The 22,993-nt window shown below is 51.0% G+C and overlaps 2 protein-coding genes across 2 annotated transcripts; one reads left to right on the forward strand and one right to left on the reverse strand.

Annotated features, from left to right (window-relative positions):
- Positions 1 to 16,972: 16,972 nt before the first annotated feature.
- Positions 16,973 to 19,864, reverse strand: LOC149809053 (uncharacterized). The gene is made up of 6 exons (XM_089995015.1): positions 19,715 to 19,864; positions 19,555 to 19,627; positions 19,169 to 19,350; positions 18,187 to 18,525; positions 17,982 to 18,126; positions 16,973 to 17,214 (listed from the first exon to the last, which is right to left on the reverse strand). The coding sequence occupies exons 1-6, from the start codon at positions 19,862 to 19,864 to the stop codon at positions 16,973 to 16,975; spliced, it is 1,131 nt and encodes a 376-aa protein (XP_089851141.1).
- A 2,430-nt stretch (positions 19,865 to 22,294) lies between these two features.
- Positions 22,295 to 22,702, forward strand: LOC149809054 (nudix hydrolase 13, mitochondrial-like). The gene has a single exon (XM_089995016.1). It carries the CDS (start codon positions 22,295 to 22,297, stop codon positions 22,700 to 22,702), a length of 408 nt encoding a protein of 135 aa, XP_089851142.1.
- The last annotated feature ends 291 nt before the right edge of the window (positions 22,703 to 22,993 follow it).

The following is a 22,993-nucleotide window of genomic DNA, read 5'->3' on the forward strand; positions in this document are numbered from 1 at the left end:
GCCTGCTGCGATTGTCTGGGCTGTCTGGTGAATCAAGCAACGAACAAAGTGTTCAAGCGCCATGCAATGTTGGCTGGCACTTGCACAGATGAAGCGGATTGCAGGCGCGATTGCCACGTCAAAAGATGCATGCCTGTGATGCTTCCGAGATAGCTGGCGTGGCTTTCGCTGCAACGGCCCGAGCAGGCGCGGCTGCGCTTGTTCCTGCCATGACCGTCGAGCTCATGACGAGAGCGACACAGACGTCACGACGATGGAAGCCGTCCGCAGTTCTCAACGCCTGAAAAACAAACGTCACGGTAACACATTGATACGGGTGTCTCCGTCGGGACTACTATTGCCGAACTTGAAATTCACGGGACCCAAGGCAGCGAAGGCATGATTCATATCCAATATCGACAAACGCTGTCAAGATCACTACGACCCTTCCTCATCCATTGAAGACAGAATGTTCCCCGCCCTGTTAAATCCATGGTCGATCGCAAACGGGCCATAAAAGGCCATGACATGTTGCAAATAAACCAGGAAGACTGCTGTGGGTGTCCTGGCCACAAGGCAAGTGAGGCATGTTGAGGCATGGCGACAATCTGTGGACAGGGTTCCGTTGTGCTGGACAGCCACAAACACGCTCGCATGCAAGCCGGCACGCGCACGCGAGACTTCGAGCACATACATGTGCAATATTAGAACGCTTTGTTGCAACGATCGACCATGGCGTGATCCAAATTGCGATACACCAGCCGATATCCTGACATGTGGTCTGGACACTCACCTGGTTGCAAGACAGAAGCCTGCTGCTGCTTGGAATTTGACGTCCGTACAGACTTGAGTGGCGAGTATGCAGTTGTTGTGCCATTGATAGCGTGTCAAGTGCTTTGCGTTGCCAACGCAAAATCAGAACCATGTGTCCGTATACAAGCGGGTGCACGCCAGATGAAGAAACAAGAACCAAGAGAAAAATAAACAGAAACTTGTATGTGTTTGTCGTATGTGCTTGAACTTGTGTAGGATGTAGCCAAACTGTTGTAGATGGCGAGCAAAGCCAAGAGGTCTATTCGGGCTATTTCCTGTTTATCCAGGAGGTACAGGCTGTATCAGGCTGGTAAACCAGTTAGAATTTACTTGAGAAGTAGGTAAGTACTATGTTGCAGGATCTTTCCCTGTCAGGGACCGTGTCTGGGTTGATACCTTCACACGGTTCTCAGGTACTATCAGCAATGTCTCCGAGAGGTTCCCACGTGCCATAGGGTGCGATGTGTCGAGTGAGTCAGAACAGGTTCTGTAAACCTGTCCATGCCACTGAGAACTGAAAGCTGCAACATGCGAACCTCGTGTATGCCTGCGAAAGGTGGCAGGCATTTTGGTTTCCATGCTCCTTTGCCTGATGGAGTTCGCAGGCTCGCATTTTATAGGTTGACGCCCTCCTGTGCTGGCATGAACCAAGACTCATCTGAGCTGACCCAACCATCATGGTGGCATCAGTTTGCTCGAGGCCGCCAACCCGGTTTGCACGACATAAAAATTCACGCGAAGGAATTCCATGTGTCTGACAGCCACGAGAAAAAGGTTCTCGACAAAGTCAAGGCAGTCGATGAGCTGCCAACCGCAATTTGTCAAGGCGCCCGTAGCAGCGTCAGGGCTTTCAATTTACTGCTGCAAGACGGATCATCCAGGAAAGTTGTGGTGAAGACCATCAATCTCACTGGGTGCGGTTTTTCCTTGGTCGCCTTTTCCGCAAACGTATACCTCAACGACCGTCAAAGGCGACCAGGAGGGAGGTATTGCCAAGTGCATCCAACAATCATTGATGTCGCTTTGTTCTTTTCCGGCAAGCTGGTCAGAGGAAGGTCGACAGAGATTGATCGTCGCATTGCCATCCCGCAATTCAGTGCAGTTGAGCGGGGTTACGGCGTGTACGACATTCGTTCTGGACCAACTGTGCTCCAGGGCCGTTGCCCAAGGTGTTGGCGATGACGTACACGACATGGTTTGAAGGATGCGTGCATAGCTGAGGCATTGCGCCTCAAATGCATACGCCGTGCTCGCAGCATTTGGCCCAACGGCGCTCCAAGACTCAGCACCCAAACAATGACTGTCCCCGGTCTTTTGTTAACGAGGCTCGACAGCGGCTTTCTTGCGTTGAGTCAACCAACGAATCATGCAGATCTCGCACAACGAGCCATACTTGGCAACTGTAGTGCCATGTGTACCCGACATGATAGACGACTCGTTAGTGCTCGTTCGACTTGCTGTCGCTTCCGTATTGCACCTTCGAGACAACCTGCTATGCCGGGGCATGAGGCCGAACCCGTAGGCATGGCCTTGGTGAAGCAGCCCCAGGGTCCATGCATTGTGCCTTCGATGAATGATCACATGGTTAATTAATACTGGGCACACAGCCATTCAGTCAAGGGCTAGCGGCCTGCTAAGGCTTCAAGACTGCCTGGAGTCAAGAGCTCACCGAGCCGCAACAGTCATTGATCATGCAGGATGTCTCGACGACACGTCAACACTCTAAGAGCAACTTGCTATTTCTCAGCGGCAAGCAATCAGCTCCACATGCCACCATAGGACCATCATAAAGAAGTCAGATCAACTGCGGCTTACAGTGTGGATATGGGATGGGCGCTAGGGTAGACGCTCACTTTAGGCACTTCCCAAGATTCCTGATACATGCTATCTCGTTAGTCAGGTAGGTAGGCAGATAACAATATTATCATCATCAACTACATCACGTAGATAAGCAAAGATCTGGACGGCTCAGGCCGAAAGCAACCAATGCTATTAACATTGTCCATGCGCACGCTGTGATTCATCAGTGCGCGATGGAGCGCAATCCATCGCCTGAGCCTTACGCTTGCATGCCAGCAGATTTCGCGACGAAGAGCATCGGGAGCGGAGTGAGTACAGCTACGAGGTAGAAGCGTCGCTGTATGAGCGCCACTCGCACGCGTTGAATCTCAAAGGCATCCATGTCCCATTGTATTACGGGGTGAAGTGGCTGACGGGAGGAACAGTAATGGTGCTGGGAGACTTATGTGGAGATGGAAGAGTGGTCTTGACCCGAGGCACGGCCGGTCTTCACAGCAACGCCTTCATCTCAACCGTGACGAGGCGTTGGCAGCCCTGCGGTGGCTGGCACGCTTTCATGCTCACTTCTGGCAGCGTCCTGCATCCTCGAGCAGAGACATTGGTGGAACCCCAGCTGCCTCAGCTCCTGCTGTGCTCGAGGGCAAGCTGTGGCCGTCAGGTGCGGTGCAGATGGCTTTCATGAGTATGGAAGCTGCACTTGCGCGTGTGGGCTGTGTAACGTGTGTTGGGAACTAGCTGTTGAGAGATAGTTCTGGTATTGTCCACATCCTGAATGATGCTGGTATCATGCACATATATGGGTGTGTACATGTCCAAAGTCTCCTCTGCCTTTGCTGTAACAACAAGCCTTGTCCTAGCCGCGGTACATACGTGCAGTCACTACTAAACAGTGATTCCAACAACGGGCGTTGCCGTGGTGTGAGGTCAATGGATGTCCGCTTGTTTTCATGCGCAAGCAGAGCAGATATATCTCATTGATTTTGCATCAGTGAGATTGCTTCGGACAGCTTTTCCACTGACTGACAATCTTCACATTCATTGTATCTGAGCTGTATGACTGACAACAAGTCCAAAGTCCTGCCTGAAGCTCAGGTCTCATGGGATGTCCCCAACCCTGAGTTTGGCGGTTCACTTATTTCGGGCCTCTCCAGCTTGTCAGTGAACATTTTGGGGAGCTGCGGCGCATCCATGATGGTGGTAAGGACGAACCATGCAAAGAGTGCACGTATTTTGAGTTCCTCGTCAAGTACACATAGGCCCGCTCAGTCTCACAAGTGCAGAACTCGTGAGGTTCTTGAAGGCATGGAGCCTCAGATTGCGTGCAATCAGGCGTCACAGTTTCGTCCCGAGCGTGAGAAATGCTGACGATGCTGCAGGGGATTACTGGTCCCTGGACAAGCGCCAGCCTGACGTCCCAAAAATGGAGGGTGAATGGGGCAAGTGGCTAGACAGTATGGCTGGAGTGTTCCCCATAGAAACAGCGGATCCTGAAGTACGTAGCCTTGGCGCCACCCTGGCGGAAATGGCACCGCAGCTGGACAGCGCCCTCAAGTGGCACAGAGCACGTGGGGGCACCATCATGCACGGTGATTTCAAAACGGCAAACATTTTCTTCAAGGACGCTCCGGACTCGGCTGGCAATGCCGCGTACGATGTTGCTGCGTGTGACTTCCAGTGGGTCGGCCCGGGGCTTGGCATTCAGGATGCGACGTACCTGATTTGGACTTCCGTCGAGCCATCCATGGTGAGCCAAGGGGGTGCACTGGAGCTTGTTCTTGCATATCGCGCGGCTTGTCTGGAGGCTTTGGCTGCCGAAGGCGCTTCTGAGGACATGCTCAACAGCTTCCCTGTGAGTGCAGCTGTCGAGCAGTATGAGGTATGAAGTCAAGATGCACTTTGCATCATGCATCTCACATAGGTTACCCCCAGCACCCCATGGTATGCATTTGTATTGCCTGGGTATGCACTGCATGCATTCACCATGCTGACTAGTAAAAGCCGTGCAAAAAGCATATGTCCGGTATCAGAAATGCCTGATTTATATCATCGGCTCGTCTAGCTGCTGATCCAACAAGCCAACAAATGCGCAGCCACTACGCCGTTGTGCAGTCCAAGTGATGATGACAAATCGTTGCATAGCAGTGCTCCATCCACAATGACATTGCAACTCCGCGTTATGTCGAGACTTTTTGCATCTGGGGTCCACTCGAGCCAAACAGGACATTGCTTTTCTGCCCTCTGCCATGTGCGTTACATCATATCTGCATACATGTAGCTGGCGTTCTTGGACTATGTGCGGTACCTGATTGGTGCGATGTGGGGCTCCACGACACCTGAGTCCATCGAGCTGAGGAGATTCGACATCAACCACGGCATGCACAAGCGCGATGAGATGCACCAGCTCACAATGATAAAGGAAGCTGCCACTCTGGTCAACGGCCGTTGGAGCCGTTTGCAGCCCCTGAACGCCTCGGAGCAGGCTGACTGGGACAACCTGCCTGTCGCCCTGCGCTTGTGCGCAACTGCTGTGCACGTCGTCGAGCAAGCCAGCTCCGTTATCCGATGCTACATGGGAAGCAATTCAGGTGCGGTCCCCTGTCTTCTGTGTGGGACCGTTGTTGGGACTGTTGTTTTTGGCGAATATCACGTAAATAATGCCATCAAATATGCCAGATTGTTGATGCCTTCTCAGGTCTGTATGATACCTTAAGCGGTGAGTGCACAAGCCATGGTGTTCTGACTTCCGTGCACATAAGTCCCTCCGCATATCCATTGTCCGATCACCCATGTTTGGAACATGTGGCGCTCCTTCATGCACGCTATTTAAAGATGCATTCAATTGCCGGCGTGGCCCGTATCCTGTAGGTGATGCAGGTGTAACGCGCATCAATCACACTTATTCCATGTTGCACTCTTCTATCTTGAGATATCTTCCGTCCTTGACTCCTGAGTTTGTGAAGACGCCGTTCTTCATACAAAGCTCGTGGTGCACACTCCATTTGTTTGCCCCCTGCATAGCACGCAACGGTGCACCCATCGCAATGTATTGTGTCGTACGACATACATAATCTTTCCATAATCTTTCCGTTACCGTTTACGTGCCTTGTTGATTCCCAGGTAGTTCTTGGAGTTGCCAATTTCCATATGGATGCGGTGGTGCTGTAAAAAGATACCTCATGATCACATCATGCATCTCACACTCTGCATGCAATTCATGCCGTTTCATAGCTACAGCTCGCCTTTGTTGAGACGTCATACGTTGAGACAGTGACAGACCACAACTTGGTTCGCACCCTCTGGTCGTTCGACCACCACCACACTACTAGTTCACAACATACTAAATTCTGCCTAGCCTTTGACATGCCCAGTCAGAGTCCAGTCATCTAGTTAACAGTGGCAGGTTGGTGTCACGCGCACAAGACACTGCCAGGTGTGCCCCCATCTCCTCTGTCGTCTGTTCTAGCATGAGTATCTAGTACACAGCGTCACAAAGCAGCACTGCACGAATCGACGGGCGAAGAGCCCCTCAGGCGAGAGCGGAACTGAGAATGGTAGCTGAATGTGAGTGACATTCACATCCCGCCCCAACGTTTGGGGTGAAAGGTGTGAGCATACCATAGGAGATGGCGTTGCACGTTCCTATAACAGCGCTCATCGTACGTGCAGAAGACCTCGCAATGAGGATGAAAAGCAGTGACGACCCCCAAACCGCCGCCGATGTGGACGCGGAGCGATGCATACTGTCTGGCCTGCAGTGCCTCTTCCCAGACGTTGCCGTGATTGGGGAGGAGGGCGAGGCACCGCAGTGCTTGGTCAACTGCTTCCCAGTGGTCGGTGCTCCCTGTCACCGCCACATTCTTGCCGCGTTCACTGCGGCTCTCGCGGGGGGCCGCGTCTCCCCTGCCGTTCTCAACGCTAGTGCGAATGACATCTGTGTTTGGGTGGACCCCTTGGATGGGACGCGAGAACTGCTGATGAACAACGCCCCAGCCGTTACCGTCCTTGTTGGTGTCGCCATTCTCGGCAAGCCTGTCTTTGGCGTGGTCCACCAGGTTCGTGGCTTCTCTGCGCGCTGTTGGCTTACCTGCCTTGTCGTCTCCAGCCTGCTTGGCACCTCTTTCAAGGGAAATCATCTAGACTGCAGATGTCATGTCGCCAGGAACGCAACGCGATGACCTGAAGATCCATTTGCTTCAACGTATCTGTGCTAGCCATACAGGCTATGAATGCTTCCATCGCGTTGGTCACTTGTCTGTGCAGGTTGTACAAGCTCGATCTGCAGACATGGCCGCCACCCAAATCGTGTGGTTACATAACTATCCGTTCGCTGGTGTCTTCCACACGGACATGCAGCACTCATCCCTAGGCATTATCATCTTTGATTACACAAAGAGACAGAATTACCATAGCTCAATCCGCAAGACAAATCAACACACCCTCATTGCTCACACGTCCATGTCACTGGCATAGGCATGATAGGTGTCATACAGTGTGCGGCCTCGCAGGTGTTTGTGGACGATGATCTTCAGCATGAATGGGGAGGAAAGGAGGGTCAGAACAGCCTAAGCATAGATGAATTCCTGGGGAGTACAGCAGACGACGTAACGACAGGGCGTCTTTCCTTCGAGGGTCGCACATGGTGGGGAGGGCCTGGCCTGGGCGTATGGCGTAACAAAGAGCCGTTTGTGCCTCCGGGAACCCCGGGGGGTGCGTGCATTCTTGCAACGACTCGCCGCAAATACTCCCCGGGCCTTACCGCAATGCTCGCCAAACTCCAAGGCGATGCAGTCATCAGGCATGCTGCCCCCGCCTGCTTGTTTCCTTCCTGTCTATCACTTCACAGCTTTGCTTGCATGGCCTGTGCTGCTTGGAGGGATGACTCATTTGCTGCAACTGTTTCTCTCCTCACACTTTCCGCATTACGTTACAGACAGGCATGGGGGGAGCTTAGCGATTCCATCCCTCTCAAAACGTACCAACCTCTCAGTAACATGTGTCATTTTCCGCGTTGGCGTGTGCAGGGAAGGAGGAGCTGGCTGCAAGTGTGTATTGATCCTAGAAGGCAAGTGCTCGCACTGGGTCATGGACACCCCAGACACCAAGCGTTGGGATACCTGCGCAGCGGAAGCGCTGCTTCTGGCTGCGGGGGGCTTCCTGGTGGACGTTCGAGGCAGTTCATATGACTACTCCAAGAGTGTGGCTGCACACCCTGCAAATGTTGCCGGCGTCGTGGCTGGTGGCTCCGCCAGAGACTGGCAAAGAGTTTCACAGCCCCTGTTGTGGCCTTAAAGGAGTCAGGCAGGCCTTGCTTCCTGCCATCAGCAGGTTTGGCCCCTGGTCTCAGCAGGTACTATTCGTGCGGACTGAATCTTGCATTGAGCTTTTGAATAAACAGACTTGCTCGAGAGTACGTGCATATTCTCGTTCATTGGCGTGCTGCTCACGCAACGCAAGAGATGGATTTTTTGATTTGGTTTGTGTTGTGTGGTGAGTACCAGCGCAGTCAATGCGATCTAGCCTGTCAACGTGATTTTCTACCATCTAAAGTTTGAGTCTGAGCCAGTATTTGCTTGCTGCCACGCCTGAGTGCCTGGACCAGCAGTGTCCTCACATTCGCGGAAAACAACCACGATGACGAACCGTGGTTGTAGGCATAGGTCACTGACTAACGCATGAGAAGTTTGGGAGAGCTTCTATCATTACTTACCATTATTCGGTTGTTATTGTTTTAACAATCTATCTCGAGAGATACTCGTTGTTCTGCTCATTGAAATTCAGTCGATGTTGAACCCAAGTCCACTAAAGTAGTCCACTAAATCCGTCAGGCGTCGAAAGCTCATAAACCAGTAGTGAGTGGCCAGATGTCTAACTCGCAGGAACCTCGACCTTCATGTTAGCTCACTGTTTCCATGGTGAAAAGCGGTCCAAATGCTGGTTGTCCGCATGGACCATGTCATGGTGGTATGAGCACAAGATGACGTGGCGTGCTGCTGCAACGGCCCTTGCATCTGCTCTATACTACCTCTAGTATTGCCTAGGACATTGTCAGCAGAGTTCAAACGTCATGTGCCATCATCAGACTGCAGCTGAGTTCTTTCTGGACATTGCTGCTGCCCATGAGAGCTGTAGTTATACTTCACTTCGGGAACATCGCAAAAGCAAAGCCAGCCTATGAGCCTGGATATGAAAGTTGTTCCTATTTTTGTTTTTAGGAACCTTGTCTACGCATGAAAATGCAATCGCTATTTTCATGGCGTTTGCAGTGAAGGCAGCCATGAAAGGTATCCTTTCTCACCTTCGATATAATACCTGAAACGTAAGGTCTACTTGTAGAAATAATGCCCGCTACTATAACGTCTTGGGCTCGATGTTCAAGCAGTAGCTCGAAAAAAAAACCTGAAGCAGCCTCGCGAGTTCCGCTTTAAGGGCGAGCATGCGATCCGAGCATGCAAGCTAGAAGAGCAAGCCGGCGCATCGCATATATGAGTCCCGGGATCACTATTGCAGATTATCCATCTAAACTAGAGTACCCCGGTACAGGCACGTATTACATACTACCAAAAAGGGTTGCCTTTGGGCAAGAGACCAAGACACACAGATAGGATGTTTACAAAAGTCCTCCTCCCTCACAGAGGCAAGGTCCCTGTGTCCCCCGAGCATCCCTAACTAGGGACCGCACTATCCGACCTCGAGCTATGCTCAACTCAATCTTATTACCCGACACAAGTACCTAACTAATATCACACCAACCTTGTACTTATTACCTGCTCATATCAGTAGGTTAGTTAATCCTAACTTGATTTCTGACAGAAATCATGACATTACTCCTGGTTGACATTACTGGTTGACATTACTTCTGGTTGTGACCACATTGCATCACCTTATACAATCATGTGAGTAGTATCATTCACAGAAATGCAACATGAGCCTGAAGCATGGCTCATGATCAAATCCTGCTCTTGTGCAAATCACGTCTGGACTGCTTTCATCACAATGATGAGATGGTTGATGGCTGTAAAGTCATGCGACTAAGCAGCTGCGAGCCTTGCAACGGAGTTGTCTGAAAAGGACACTTCGCAGCTATATTGAAGAACCGGTCGCTAGGTCGAGAATCTCGAGATAGGTCAGAGACTTTACAATCTGAATGGATGCCATATATTTGGTGTATATGTTTGATCGCATGGGGACCAGTGCAGGTATTAGAATGCTCACCATGGCTGAGCTTGGAGTAAAGTAAAAAAGCTAATTGAGATAACACGTCAAATAGATCTTACTGAAAGGTTTGTGAGCCTGTCAGGTGTAGACAGGGCCCTGTCTGATAGCTGGAATGATGGCAACTGACAGCAGGCTGCTACCAGCCATCAGTTTGACCTGCATACCCGACGGCATACCCGAACCACTTGGATCAGCCGTAGGCATACATTGGCGAGTTGGTGTTTGCTGCACTGCCAGTTTTCCTAGCCCATGTATAGCTTTTGAAGTAGTACACCGTATCACAGAGGTTGGATGTACCTCGTCTTTTCACCTTATCGTTTGGATCTCTGTAAATATGGGGTACCATACATGCTGTTTGTTACAGCCATTTACAGTCCATTCATGCATTACAATATGACAAAATGAAATGGACAAACAGGCAAACGCCCGATTCTAACACGAAATGCAAGAAAAAATGCGCAAGGCAGCAATGGCAGGCATTCGCTGTGCAAAGGAAGGATGAATCCTTGCGGGATTCGTTTGGCTTGCAAGAAATGCTGCAAGCTGGAGCTGCATCAATACACTCAGCAAATTCCAGCACTGCCACGTAGGCAATGTCCATTTTGCCGTCGTAATTGAAGCACAGGAACTCTGAAACGGTCTCTTTGCTCATCGACGTCGCTTTGCATCTGGCCCATACGGTGCCCTCCCAGGTGCGCGGAGCCCACGTGAGAAGCGCAAAGGGAGAGGAACGCCTGGAGCCTCTGCACCTGGTGCATCCAACGTATCATCCATCATTGCCAGATCTTCTTGAGCCATGGCAGCATCCGTCGACTTCTGCACCCGACAGCAGATGATGTATCGTACACTGTATGATTAAAATAGATGATTTGCGCACGGGTATATTGTTGAAGATACTGTCCTAAGTATCAGAAGACATGTTCCGTAAGTAACTATCGTTCCATGTGCACACGTCCGTGTGAAGTGCGCACAACCCTACATTGTACAGCCAGACTCTGTACCCGACCATAGAGTCATGCATTGTGGACACTATGGTCTGATGACTATTCTATGGTCCTTGAAATGTGTGTTACAAGCGACAGGGCTGGCAAACCAGGAAAGACCACCAAAACGCGAATGAAAAACAAAGGAAGACAAAGCACACAGCGACACAAACGAAACAACTAAGTAAGACGGGCATCATCCGGGCCCTCCATTGGCTCATCACAGCCCGGCCGGAAGTTGTGCCCGACACGAACGGCAATGCGCGAGAGAGAGTTGTAATACATGCGCGCATTGCCCTTGCACAGGGCGCAATTGAGCTCCTGACGCACAGTCCGTACGAAAGCGGCCTTGGACACCCGACCTGCCGCCTCCACCAGGTCGCCAAGCTCCGACAAGAAACGCGACGCCGCCGGTCCTTGAAATGTTCTTTACTTCCGTGTATCAGCTGCCTGCTGATGATTGAGAATTTCACCAAAGACTTGAGCCTATATAGTCTGTGCTGTGCAAGTGTAAGTTCAACTAGTGCAAATTCTCAATAGGTTATGGGTCCAGCATAAAAGTGCTGGTTATAATTTCATACTCTCGTGTTCTCACTACATTTGTGATCTCACATTGTCCAATCGTCTTCGCGTCTCGTCCTACGATTGAAGAGTCTTCGCGACTGCCCGACTACTGCGCGTCAAGTGTCTTCGCGTCTGCCCGACATTGAGCTGCGCTCTTTTATCTCTGCTTAATTCTTTTCCAAGCCATGACTTCTTTCAAGGATGCTGTCGGTGAGAAGCTCGGTGATGCCAATTGGGCAATCTGGTCGGTAAAGATGCTCGCTCTGCTTACGTGGAAAGGCTGTGCACAATGGGTGCTCGTTGAACAGCCTGAAGTCCCCAATGCCGATCAATTTGAGAACGCGTCCAAGGCACTGTCTCTCATTCGTCTCAACATCGTTGGCTGCGTTTGACGTCTCATCCTCAATCTCCATTTGCCGTCTGGTCGTTCCTGAGCACTGAGCATCTCAACGCACTGCAACCGCAAGCTACCATTCTGCAAGCGCGCCTGTTCGCTCTCAAAATGGAGCCGGCACAGTCTGCTGATGCATACCTGGATGCTATTGAGCTGCTGCACGATGATCTCGTGCGTCTAGGCTCACCATTGCCCACTGCCACCCTCGTTTCTCATGCACTTCGTGCTCTGACATCCGCCTACGCAGCTTCAATCGGCACCCTTATTCTGCATGCTGAATCCTACAGCATTCTCTCTCTCCGTGCGGCTCTGCGTGCCCTTGAGGCGCACACTCAGATCGCCGGTGGTCCTAGCCATGTTGCCTTCCAAGCTCGTCCTCAACGGGCTCCTCGTGCCCGTCTGGAGAATCAGCCGCCCTCCAGCATCCATGTCGACCTTCAGTGCCATCATTGTGGCAACAAGGGGCACATTGCCCGTCACTGCATTCTGCTGCGTCAGCCCCAAGGACCACAGCCTGCCACTTATGCCCCTGGTTACCCACGTCCCAATGCGGATGCCCGCATGCACGTCTCTTCCTCCGAGCCCTGTATCATCACCTGATTGGTACTTGATTCTGGTGCTTCGGTATCGCTGACCAGTAATAGGTCATTATTCGTGGAGTTCTCTGCATTCCACATTCCGCAATTTGTTTTGTTTGGCAACGGGGGGACCGATCTAGCTGAGGGTAGTGGTGTCATAGTCATTCCAACGCAGTATACTCAGCTCCGCCTTGAAAATGTACTGTACGTACCAGCACTTGTAAGTAACTTATTGTCACTTCCTGCACTTGTCGATTCAGGGATCTCGGTGGCTATTGGTGCTCGTTCACCCACACTGACCGTGTCTGCGCACAATGAACCCGTTGCCACTGCTTCTTTGCGGGATGGTGTGTACATGCTAGATTACCCGTGTCGTACGGCCGCATTTGCTGCCACTGCTGATTCCACTGCCAACTGGTGGCATCGCAAGCTTGGTCATACCAACTTTGGCACTCTGGCAGAAACGCAACGTCGGGGTTTGTTGACTGGTTGTTCGGTGACCCCGGCACCGAACAACCAGTCAACCAGTTTTTGAAGGCACGTGAGAATGTCGGCTGTGAACCATGCATGGAGGGGAAGATGACTCGTAAATCCCACCCTCCAAGGGCGCACTTGGCACCTCGTGTGAATTTTTGCTTGCACTCTGATGTCATGGGCCCCTTCCGTGTACCCACGGTGGATGGTCACAGATATGTAGTCACTGTTCTCGATGAATTTCTGGTTACTCAGTTGTGGAACTGATTCGCCAGAAATCTGACGTGAACGGTGTTCTGCGGCGTTTGATAGTTTTGTTCGCCACTCAGGGCAACCACCAGGTTGTGCGGCTGCGAACTGACAGGGGTGGGGAATACTTGAGTGGTGATTTTCAGCTGTTCCTGGACTCGAAGGGCATTGTGCACGAACCCACTTCTACGTATACTCCTGAAGCCAACGGTAGGGCTGAGCTCCTGAACCGCACACTGGTGGAACGCATGCGCACTGTTCTTGCCAAGTCTCACCTGCCCGATGCATATTGGGGTTATGCAATGCTGTATGCTGCTGATGTCAGAAACTGTGTTTTCCAGTCCGGTTGCACACAAGTACCATATGCTCGCTTTACCAATATCGAGCCTCACCTAGAGCAGTTTCACCCATTCGGGTCCACAGCATGGGTGCTTGTGTCGCAGCCGCAACGTCACAAGCTTCAACCTAAAGCTGTTAGGGGTGTTTATTTGGGTGTGTGTCCGCCTCTCAATTCCACTGTACATCGTGTGTTGATGGGTACCAAGGTGGTAACAACTTGTGATGCTTACATTCAGGATAAGTGCCCAGTCTTTGAGAGCCCGGTGGATGTGGACGACGCCACCGTGGCGGAGCTTGGAACCTCCCGTCATCTTGAACCCCCTCCGTTCCCGTCTCAAGCTCATTCCCTTGCTTCGGATCCGGTGGTGGCGTCCGCATCCATCGAGGACTTGGCCTTTGGGCTTGCTGATGACCAGCCTATTTTCAGCCAAGCCAGCCTTATACCTGCCTCATCCCATCTGCTTCCCGCATCTGCTGCTGCGTCCGACTGCGGCGATGGTAAATTCCCTGACCATGCTGCTGACGAGACTGTCCCTTCGCCATTGGGTCCGACAGCGGGGGACATGAGGATGCACCCGTCAACGAACAGGCACCCTCCATGCAGTCTGACCCTTTGACAAGAGCCAGCATTCAGCGATCCTGTGGACCCCCGCAGCGTCTGGCATTCGCCGCCAAAGTAGTTGGATTCGACCCTGACCCCGTCTTTGTGGCAGATGCGTTGTCTCGATCTGATGCTTCTAAGTGGCAAGCTGCTATTAGTGATGAAATGGACTGGACTCCTTGGCACAACATGAGTGTTGGGAGGTGGTGCAACTTCCACCTGGGGCAAGGAAAATTGGCTGTCGTTTTGTATTGGAACGCAAGCGGGATGGGCGGTATAAGGCGAGGTTGGTTGCCCAAGGGTTCTCTCAAAGGCCTGGGGTAGACTATAGTGAGACTTATGCTCCTGTAAGTAAATATGCCTCACTTCTTGCTTTCTGTGCTGTTGCGGTGGATCAAGACCTTGAGGTCCGTCAGATTGATATTAACTGCTTTCCTAAACGGCGTGCTTGACGAAGAAGTGTACATGAGGCATCCTCCTGGCTACCCAGGGCCAGAGGGTACAGCGTGTAAGCTTCTCAGTCAGTGTATGGTCTCAAGCAAGCGCCTCGTGCGTGGCATCTTGCCCTCAAAGCAAAGCTCTTAGAGCATGGCTTTATTTGCAGCGAGGCAGACCCAGCTTTATTCATGAAGTTGGGATCTGATGGGACCATCTGGCACTTATTTACGTAGACGATTGTTTGATAGCTGGTAAGACGATTAAAGATGTGGAGCAAACTCTGGCCTTGATTCAATCTCTTTTTGAGGCCAGGGACATGGGGGAGCCCCATGATTTCCTGGGGATTCAGCTGATACGGGATCAGGGAGCCAAACCCGTTTCTCTTCATCAGACCCCTTACATTGAGAAATTGCTCCATGACTTTCATCTCACAGGTGTGGCTCCAGTGTCATTACCCATTGCTGCCATTCCAAAAGACGGCGATGCGTTGCAGGAGAATGCAGAACGATATCCATCACTCATCGATCGCTTATGCATCTTGCGAATTGTACAAGACCTGACATTGCTATGGCAGTGAGCTGCTTGGCCAGGTATCTCAAGGCTCCCACCACAACGCATTGGGAAGCTGGCATTTACTTGCTGAGATATCTTGCTGGTACCAAACATCTCGTTTTGGTGTATGGTAACAGCCGAGGGCTGGTTGGTTTTTGTGATGCTGACTTCGGAGGTGAAACCAAAACCAGGAAATCCACAACTGGCATGGTATTCATTCTTCATGGAGCTGCAATTTGCTGGCAGAGCAAATTACACCCCACTGTGTCTTAATCTACTACTGAAGCTGAATATCAGGCAGCTAGTGTTGCAGCACGAGAGGCACTGTGGCTCAGAAAACTACTACCTGAACTTGGTGAGCCCTTGTCCGGGCCTATTGTGATTGGTGGTGACAACCAGGCTTGTCTTGCACTCTTGAAGAATCCCATGAGTACTGTTCGCAGCAAGCATATTGACATAATACATCATTTTGCTTGAGAGCGAGTTGCTCTAGGGGAGATTGCCTACAAGTTTGTGTCAACTGATGACAATGTAGCCGACTGCTTGACCAAGCCGCTTTCTGTTGGCAAGCTGTCGTTTTGTGTCAGAGGTCTTGGTCTTCGATAATCGTATTATTGTATTTAAATCTGGGGAGCAATGCCCCAGGTTGCTACTTCCTATCACATATGGGGAGTGTTGAGGATATTGTCCTAAGTATCAGAAGATATATTCCGTAAGTATCTATCGTTCCATGTGCACACGTCCGTGTGAAGTGCGCACAACCCTACATTGTACAGCCAGACTCTGTATCCGACCATAGAGTCATGCATTGTGGACACTATGGTCTAATGACTATTCTATGGTCCTTGAAATGTTCTTTACTTCCGTGTATCAGCTGCCTGCTGATGATTGAGTATTTTACCATAGACTTGAGCCTATATATACTGTGCTGTGCAAGTGTAAATTCAACTAGTGCAAATTCTCACTATATATAGCAAGGGTATTTCGACAAGACTGGCATCGTCAACATCATCAGAGGGCTTTGGGTACAAGGCGGGTGTACGTCACAATGCATTGCGCCAACATGAACTTGACTTGTGCACGGTTGACGATCCAATGCCTGGGTGCTTTGCCCCATGTTTGTGGGAACGCGATGCAGGGCAGGCATGGCTCGGCTGCAGCTGTGCGCAACTTTTGATCGAGGAACGAGAAAATGGAAAATTGAACGGTTATCGCACCCTGCTATGCAACGTTTGTATATTGATTAATGTTGGTTGCACAGATTGTACACACGTACGTGGGCCGCGTGCATTCTGCTTGAAACGGCTGCGGGACAATCCACATCGCTCACACCCGAAAACAAGTGTTCCGCAAGCAGCAACGGTCTAACCATGGTCAGACTGGCACTGGAGAAAAGAACAGAAGAAAACGATGCATTCTTGAGCCTTAAAAAATCTACGAGGACAGAATGCTTGCAACCATCGCAAGACTGAGTGACTGCACAACAATACATAGCAGGCCAGATGTGATTTACCGATGCTCTCTTGGTATCATGCTGGTGTTAGCGGCAACGCATTCAGGACAGGCAGTCTGTCCAAACCGTAATGTTCCTCAATGTTACTCTGAAAGTGCGAGACTGGGATTGCCTTGCAGCGAGTGCTGTGCTGTCCGGCCGGACCATGTCAACTGTGCCAGGAGGTCAGTGCTTCGCCAGCCCAAAGCCGGAATTAATTGTTCGACCCCTTCCCTGATAATTATTACAAACCGAACCCCTGTTTTCCGCGTCAAATTTAACTGTCGACGGGTTGAACCCCAAAATTTCGGCGCCTGCGGCGGGCGGGCTGTCGCTGTACAAGGGTTCCTCATCTGCGCGGAACAAGTATCACGGCATGTGCGCGCGAATTGAGAACAATGTACTTGACCACCTCACATCAGGTCAGCGCATGAGAAATGCAAATTTTGCGTGCACTTTGGACAACGACTTGCGTGCTCGCTGTGAACACCCAAACTACCTTCACCGAAAGACCGGCCATCGGCGAAGAAAGCCTGACGTGTCACGGAACAGAATGACGACAGATCTACGTGACGTAAATTTCCAGGCGTTTTCAGTCTTTACACCTTTTAAGCATGACGTGATGAACGCTAGGGTTTCGACGTCAGCACAGGTGCCGATGTTGGTTGCTTGTTCGGGTTTCACGGCATGCATGTTGCTTTGGTGTTCACTTATGTCTGCTCTTTCCGGACCTGCATTGTTACCTAAGTAACACAAAAGAAAAGAGAGCCAAGAAAAATAACAGAGGAGCCAAATGGGTTTTAGAAGGGAAGCTGATTCCCAAGTAGTTCTTGGAGTTGCCAATGTCCATGTGGATGCGGTAGTGTTGTAAAACGATACATCAAGCTAAATAATTCACCTCACAAAAGAGGCTACCACAATCGAAGCAGACCTGTCTGTTGGCCTCTTCAAGAACCCTTGGTAATTGGCCCATGGAATGTCAGTTGAGCAGTATGGCACTTTGTGACCATCACAAAAGAGGGCAGGATGCAATTTAACATTGCTGCACGGAGATCATTGATGGTATGGTTTGTGGTGGTCAGTCATCTGCATGATCATTCACGGTATGGTTTGAGCTCCAATCCCAGCCATGTCACTGGCATGTGCTATGATGTCGGTAAACTGTTGCATTGGTCATGAGAAATTACCAGGTGGGGCTAGAATGGTTGAGAGACAATCCCACAGGAATATACATGGGTCAATCAGGTTGAGGTGTCTAGCCAACTACGCTCAGTTATGTGGTCGAACATGTCATTGCTGGCCATCTCCGATGCAAAACTACCATTGCATAGAATGGGGGTGCTTGAACGTGGTTTAGGTCAAACGAGGTTGAACTCCCCGTTTCCGGTGCAATTAATATGCCTCTTGGGGTCGGTCCCCGGTCTCCTGGATAACTAGATAATTAGCTCTGGAGGAGTTACCCCCGTTCTGAATAATTATTCAATAAAATATGGGGGTCGAAGGGGGTTACTTCCCTTTCTGGCGAAGCCCTGCATGAGGTACACAAGCGCGCCCAACATGCCCGATACCGCAAATGCAGACACCTCCTCTGGATGATGCAGTGCCTCGCCAGGGCGCTTGTTTGTGGGTCTGTATCCCTGAATAAACATGATTATCTGGGCAGAAATGGGGGATTCTGCAAAACATTGCCATTATGCCCGCTCATGGCGCCATACCTCGATGGTAGCCATTACCCGCGCCACTTCTCTCTGATACGTGTCCTCCACTTCGCAGGCCGACACGTGTGCATCCTGTAGGGATCCCACATTGCTTTTCATCGCTGCCATGGCCCCGTCAATGCGGCCCAGCCAGCCCTCGAGCTGCTGAATCAGCACCGGCAGCTGCTCCAGCCGCACGTCCCTCGGCCGCACATCTTGGATGTGGAGACATCGCAGCCGTTGATCCAACTTGCACTTGAGCAGAGACGGGTAAATGCAGTCCTTGATGATGAAGTCTTCGAGCTCTCGGACCGATCCAAGCTCCAGCTTTTCTATCAATTCGTCATACTTGAGGGTCTGCAGCACGTTGTATGCCAGTCACTGCAACTTCATTACCTGGTAGTGCAGCAATGCCGTGCCATGTCATATATGATTCGCTCGCCACAATGCTGCCATCATGTTCCTAGAGGTGTGGTGAGCAGAACCTGACCGTGGGCTACGCTCAAGGGAAGATGACATATTCAGATGCGTGCCATGAGCAACGACGCAATGGCCCTCTAAGAACCGTCAGTAAACGAACCCTATCTGAATGCGCCACAAGCAAAGGAGCATGTGCTGATGTCCTCCCTCAGGTGCACAAGCAGCTCATGTGATGAAGGCAGCATGGCACTCTTGAGCCCTGTCCACAACCTGACTAGGAAAGAGACCCATACATCATCATTCCACGCTGTGAATTTGTGACATAAGTCAGATCACCTCACCTATTGCAAGAATTTGTGTGCCAATTCTCGCTGTTTCTGTGAGTAGTGCATAGTGTGCTTTCCCTTGAGCACCAGGCCCATTCGTACATTCATGCCAAAGCTGATCATGATGAAGCTCTATACACAGGACTGTGAAGCCACGCCTATGTCGGTGTCTATCATGGTGGGCACCAACATTCAAGGAACAGGCAGCCGCGAGGCCATGTCACTTGCACAGCGTTCCGTTGCATTGAGCTTACCTTCTGAGTCTGAGCGAACGAGCAAATGCTTAGTTGCTTCAGTTTTTTCACCTGCTGCTCGCCCAGCTGAAGAAAAGACGCTGATTGAGCTGCGCACCATGGAGTCACGTAAGTGGCGTAGGTGCAATCAGGATAAATGCGAGAGTGCATCGAAGAGACGAGCAGAAAGACTGCTTCGATAGCTTCAGTGTGAGTCAATCCAGCTTACAGACGAACAAACGCTGAAAATGCACGGGAAAACGCACCACAGAAACACAGGCTACGAGAAAATATCCGTGGTTCAAGAGGTATCACGTCCCACAACAGAATGGGTCACTGACTGGAGAAATTAGCAGGAACGTCGATGCACCCTACCTGTTTGCGAGGACAAATACTACAGAACGTACCTTTGTAGTCCACCCAAGTTCCATAAGCGAAGAGCTCCAAAGTGTTGTAAGTATTTAGTGCTTGGAATTTCAACTGCACAGGTTACAGTGTATCACACAACCATCTTTGCATGTTCTTCGATATCCTGGCGTAACTCTGCGCGAAGCTGGGGTTCTGCACCTGCTGAACGCTTGGCAGCGCTATGAACTCGCTGAACACGAACAGCCCTGGTTCCGAAAGCGCGCGCCCAACCAAATCTGCCAGCTGGGAGCCTGTCGATACCTTTGCAAGGACCATGAACTGCTCGACTTTAGCCTCTTCCAGCTCCATGGCGCAATGTTGTCAAATCATCAACTCAGTAAGTCAGAGCCAGCGAAATAGGCGGGGGTTGATTCAAGTCGTTGTTCACAGGAAGCTTCATATACTATGCCATGTTATAGAGCATCATCATGCGACGCATGCCAGAACTTCTGGCAGACTATCGCAGCTCTACCCTGACTCGGTAACACATTCTTCGCGCGCAGTCCTTTCATTTGTACAGAATTTGCGCCAGAAGTAACATTTTATAGCGCACTCTCTTACATGCCATCCTGCTCGGCTTTCCATCGCTTTCTTCATCACTTTTGTCTGAGTCGTTCGGGGGTCGCTTGTCGTATTTGTTTGTGCCATGGCGGCGACCCCGTCCGCTAATGTCGATGTACAAGTGGAAATTTCTGTTCATTGATGCTCTGCCTGTCAGCAAAGTTCGATGCAACATCGCTGACCATGTTTGTGGAAGTATGGGTGTGTGCACATGCTAAGCGTATCGTGCCAAAGGGAGGATGGGGGGTGCCGGCCTCATGAATGTCAAGAACACTTTGAATTTGTTTACGAGGCTCGTTGTTCTTGAATCGTCGTCGAGCTCCTCAGAATTCGTTTCATAGCAAACCCCGGAAACATACTGACGCTGAACAGCAGTTGGGAAATAATATCATACATCCACGGGAGGGGAGGAAGTGCAACTGACAATCGAAGCGGTTGAACAAACGGCTACGCCAGAGACACATCACGTGACATGATATGCGTGCTCGTTTGGCGGTAAGCCTATCTCTGGATTATCGACGGCTTGCCTTACCTTGCCAAGCCATGACGATCGCTTCAATGCACAACCACCGCCATCGCCCAATGTAGCAGTCTGGTGCAACGGTTATCTAAGGAACTATCATGCACTCTTGATCTCTAGCATACAGCAGATTGGTATCGTGCAGATGCAGGACAGCACGCCATGTTTTACACGCGCCTTCTTGTTCGCACGTTCACGTCAAACTGTGTTAGGCTTTGATCAACCCGTCGCGATTTGTGATGCATGTACTGTTATGATACCTCCTTGCTGCTGACACGTCGTGCGCTGCAGCGAGAGGTGGGTTCGAGCATCGCCATTCAAATTGACAATAGCAGGCTTTCATGGCGGGGATTGCTCTGCGCGACAGATGCTGTTTTTGCCTAACGCCTTGGAACAGCATGAGTTTCCTTTGTTGATGGAGTAGCGAAGGGTGCCCTTAGCGTCTGCTGTTGGCCGATTCTTCTCGTCCGTCCTTTTGAACATGCTGTCGTGCACCCATCCAGTCGAGGCCCCGTTCATGATGGCCCATGAACATCAGGTTGGAGCGCCTGTCCCTACCATATCACGCCAAGGAAGACAAAATCAGCGTTACGGCGAAAATGGAGAGCGCTTAGTGGCTGGGTAGGCTCCCGAGTGTCATGCTTGCTTGGAAGTGTCCGTTCGTCTTCAGCATTGACCCGCATCGGAACATTTTGTTTGTTGTCTGAAATGCCGGTTCCTTATATATCTCTGCAAGTGCATTGAGTCGGTTTGTGGCATGGCTGGACCTCGTGGTTATTGCGGCAGTCAGTCTACTAGCTTCGAATTTTGACTGCTGCAACCGCATGTCAACGTTTCTTATGCATGTGCGTCATCTTGGAGGCCACAAACAGCTTGTTACATACAATGCTCAAGATCCGGGCGAGGGTGTGCGTTTGTGAAGGCTGACCTCACAGAAAGGTACATGACGACGGCAGTAACGAGCTGCATACAATCGTTATCGAATTCATGAGCCCCATACTTGTATTTACTTGTGCTTCTTCGCTGCACTTTGGCGCAACATTTCAGTTTGCGTGATGTCGTCGCTATTTTTTTCATAGCACTGTTCGTTAGGTTTGTCGCCTTGTAGCAAGCGGATGGCCGCCATCGAAGCCTTGAAGTTGATAGGCTCTAATCTGTTGATAAGCATTGCTTTTTGAAAGCCTGCAATTTTTATTTGCGAGCTTGCAGAGAAGCTTGTAAGGCCGGGTTTTCCATGCTGTGGTAGTGTTGCGCTCATCATGGCGGCCCCTGCCTTCAGCCCCAAGTACAGCTTGCCTCCTCTGATACGGTTCATTGCTGTGCATCGTGCAGTGCTGCGTTTCATCGTCCCTTGGAGCACATGTTCAGTCGTCACTCATTCCCACTCAAGCAGGACGCATGGGGCGCCTGAGTGCTGCACACCATGTGTTGCAGAGGGAATAAGCTCGCATGATAGCGAATAAGGATCATATCGCATGCTTGAAAATTCGCAAATAGCAAAGTATTGAGAAGTCGCGCAGTGACATGCTGGGGATCAGGAACGCTATGTGCCTTTCACTGCTCTTGGTTTTGTGGTGCCAGCAGCTGGATAATTCTGCTTGTGAGAGCTATGCATAAGTATAAACGAACGCCTTGTTTGCAGGTGTATCCCTGTGCAAATGCACGGCACTGGACCAGATGCTGTGCGAGTGTTGCTGGTGTCGAGTCGCAACCCTGAAGCCAACGGCTGGGTGTTTCCCAAGGGGGGTTGGGAACTTGATGAGACCTCGGAGTCTGCCGCACGAAGGGAGACAGTAGAAGAGAGCGGGGTTCGGGGTTCTTTGGTGCAGCCCATGCTGGGGTGCTTCCGCTTTCAGAATCGTAAGGCCAGCCCAGGTAGCAAGGGCTGCATGGCGTACATGTTCATTCTTCACGTTGAGGAGGAGCTTGCCGAATGGCCAGAGCAGAGTGAGCGCATTCGTAAATGGGTGTGCATCCGCCCCGTTGCAGCCAGACACAGGACATGCAACAAACCCGCTAATTGGTTGCTTCTACCAGTTCCGCATGGCTCAAAGGAGCTCTTTTGACACTATGGCCGTCTGCAACGTCTGCTATCATGCATCCTTCACATCGGCAGCTGAAATTACAAGGCAGTTTCCATGTCTTGGCCATCCTTTGTTGAACGAGGCCCTCGTAGATACACTTGCGCACGAGCATGAGCAACACTACAAGACGGTGATTTACCTCCAGACATCCAGCAGTCAGGTCCAACACACTCCTGCCTCACTAGTGAGCATGTGTGCAGTTTACCCTGAGTGATGCCAGCGCAAAGTGCCGTCACTCCTGGATGCGCCAAGCTCTCCACCAGTGGATTCGAG

The sequence above is a fragment of the Nuphar pumila genome, unplaced genomic scaffold, assembly GCF_984573655.1.
Source record: "Nuphar pumila unplaced genomic scaffold, dmNupPumi1.hap1.1 HAP1_SCAFFOLD_1777, whole genome shotgun sequence".
Taxonomy (NCBI): Eukaryota; Viridiplantae; Streptophyta; class Magnoliopsida; order Nymphaeales; family Nymphaeaceae; genus Nuphar; species Nuphar pumila.

Bases quoted from the DNA above. Each gene is read 5' to 3' on its own strand.
- LOC149809053 (XM_089995015.1), bottom strand. From the start codon at position 19,864: ATGGAGCTGGAAGAGGCTAAAGTCGAGCAGTTCATGGTCCTTGCAAAG. The intron at 18,127-18,186 runs GTATGGCGCCAT...ATTTCTGCCCAG, and splicing joins GGGTAATGGCTACCATCGAG to ATAATCATGTTTATTCAGGG. The intron at 17,215-17,981 runs GTAACCCCCTTC...TGTGTTACTTAG, and splicing joins GGGCTTCGCCAGAAAGGGAA to GTAACAATGCAGGTCCGGAA.
- LOC149809054 (XM_089995016.1), top strand. From the start codon at position 22,295: ATGCACGGCACTGGACCAGATGCTGTGCGAGTGTTGCTGGTGTCGAGT.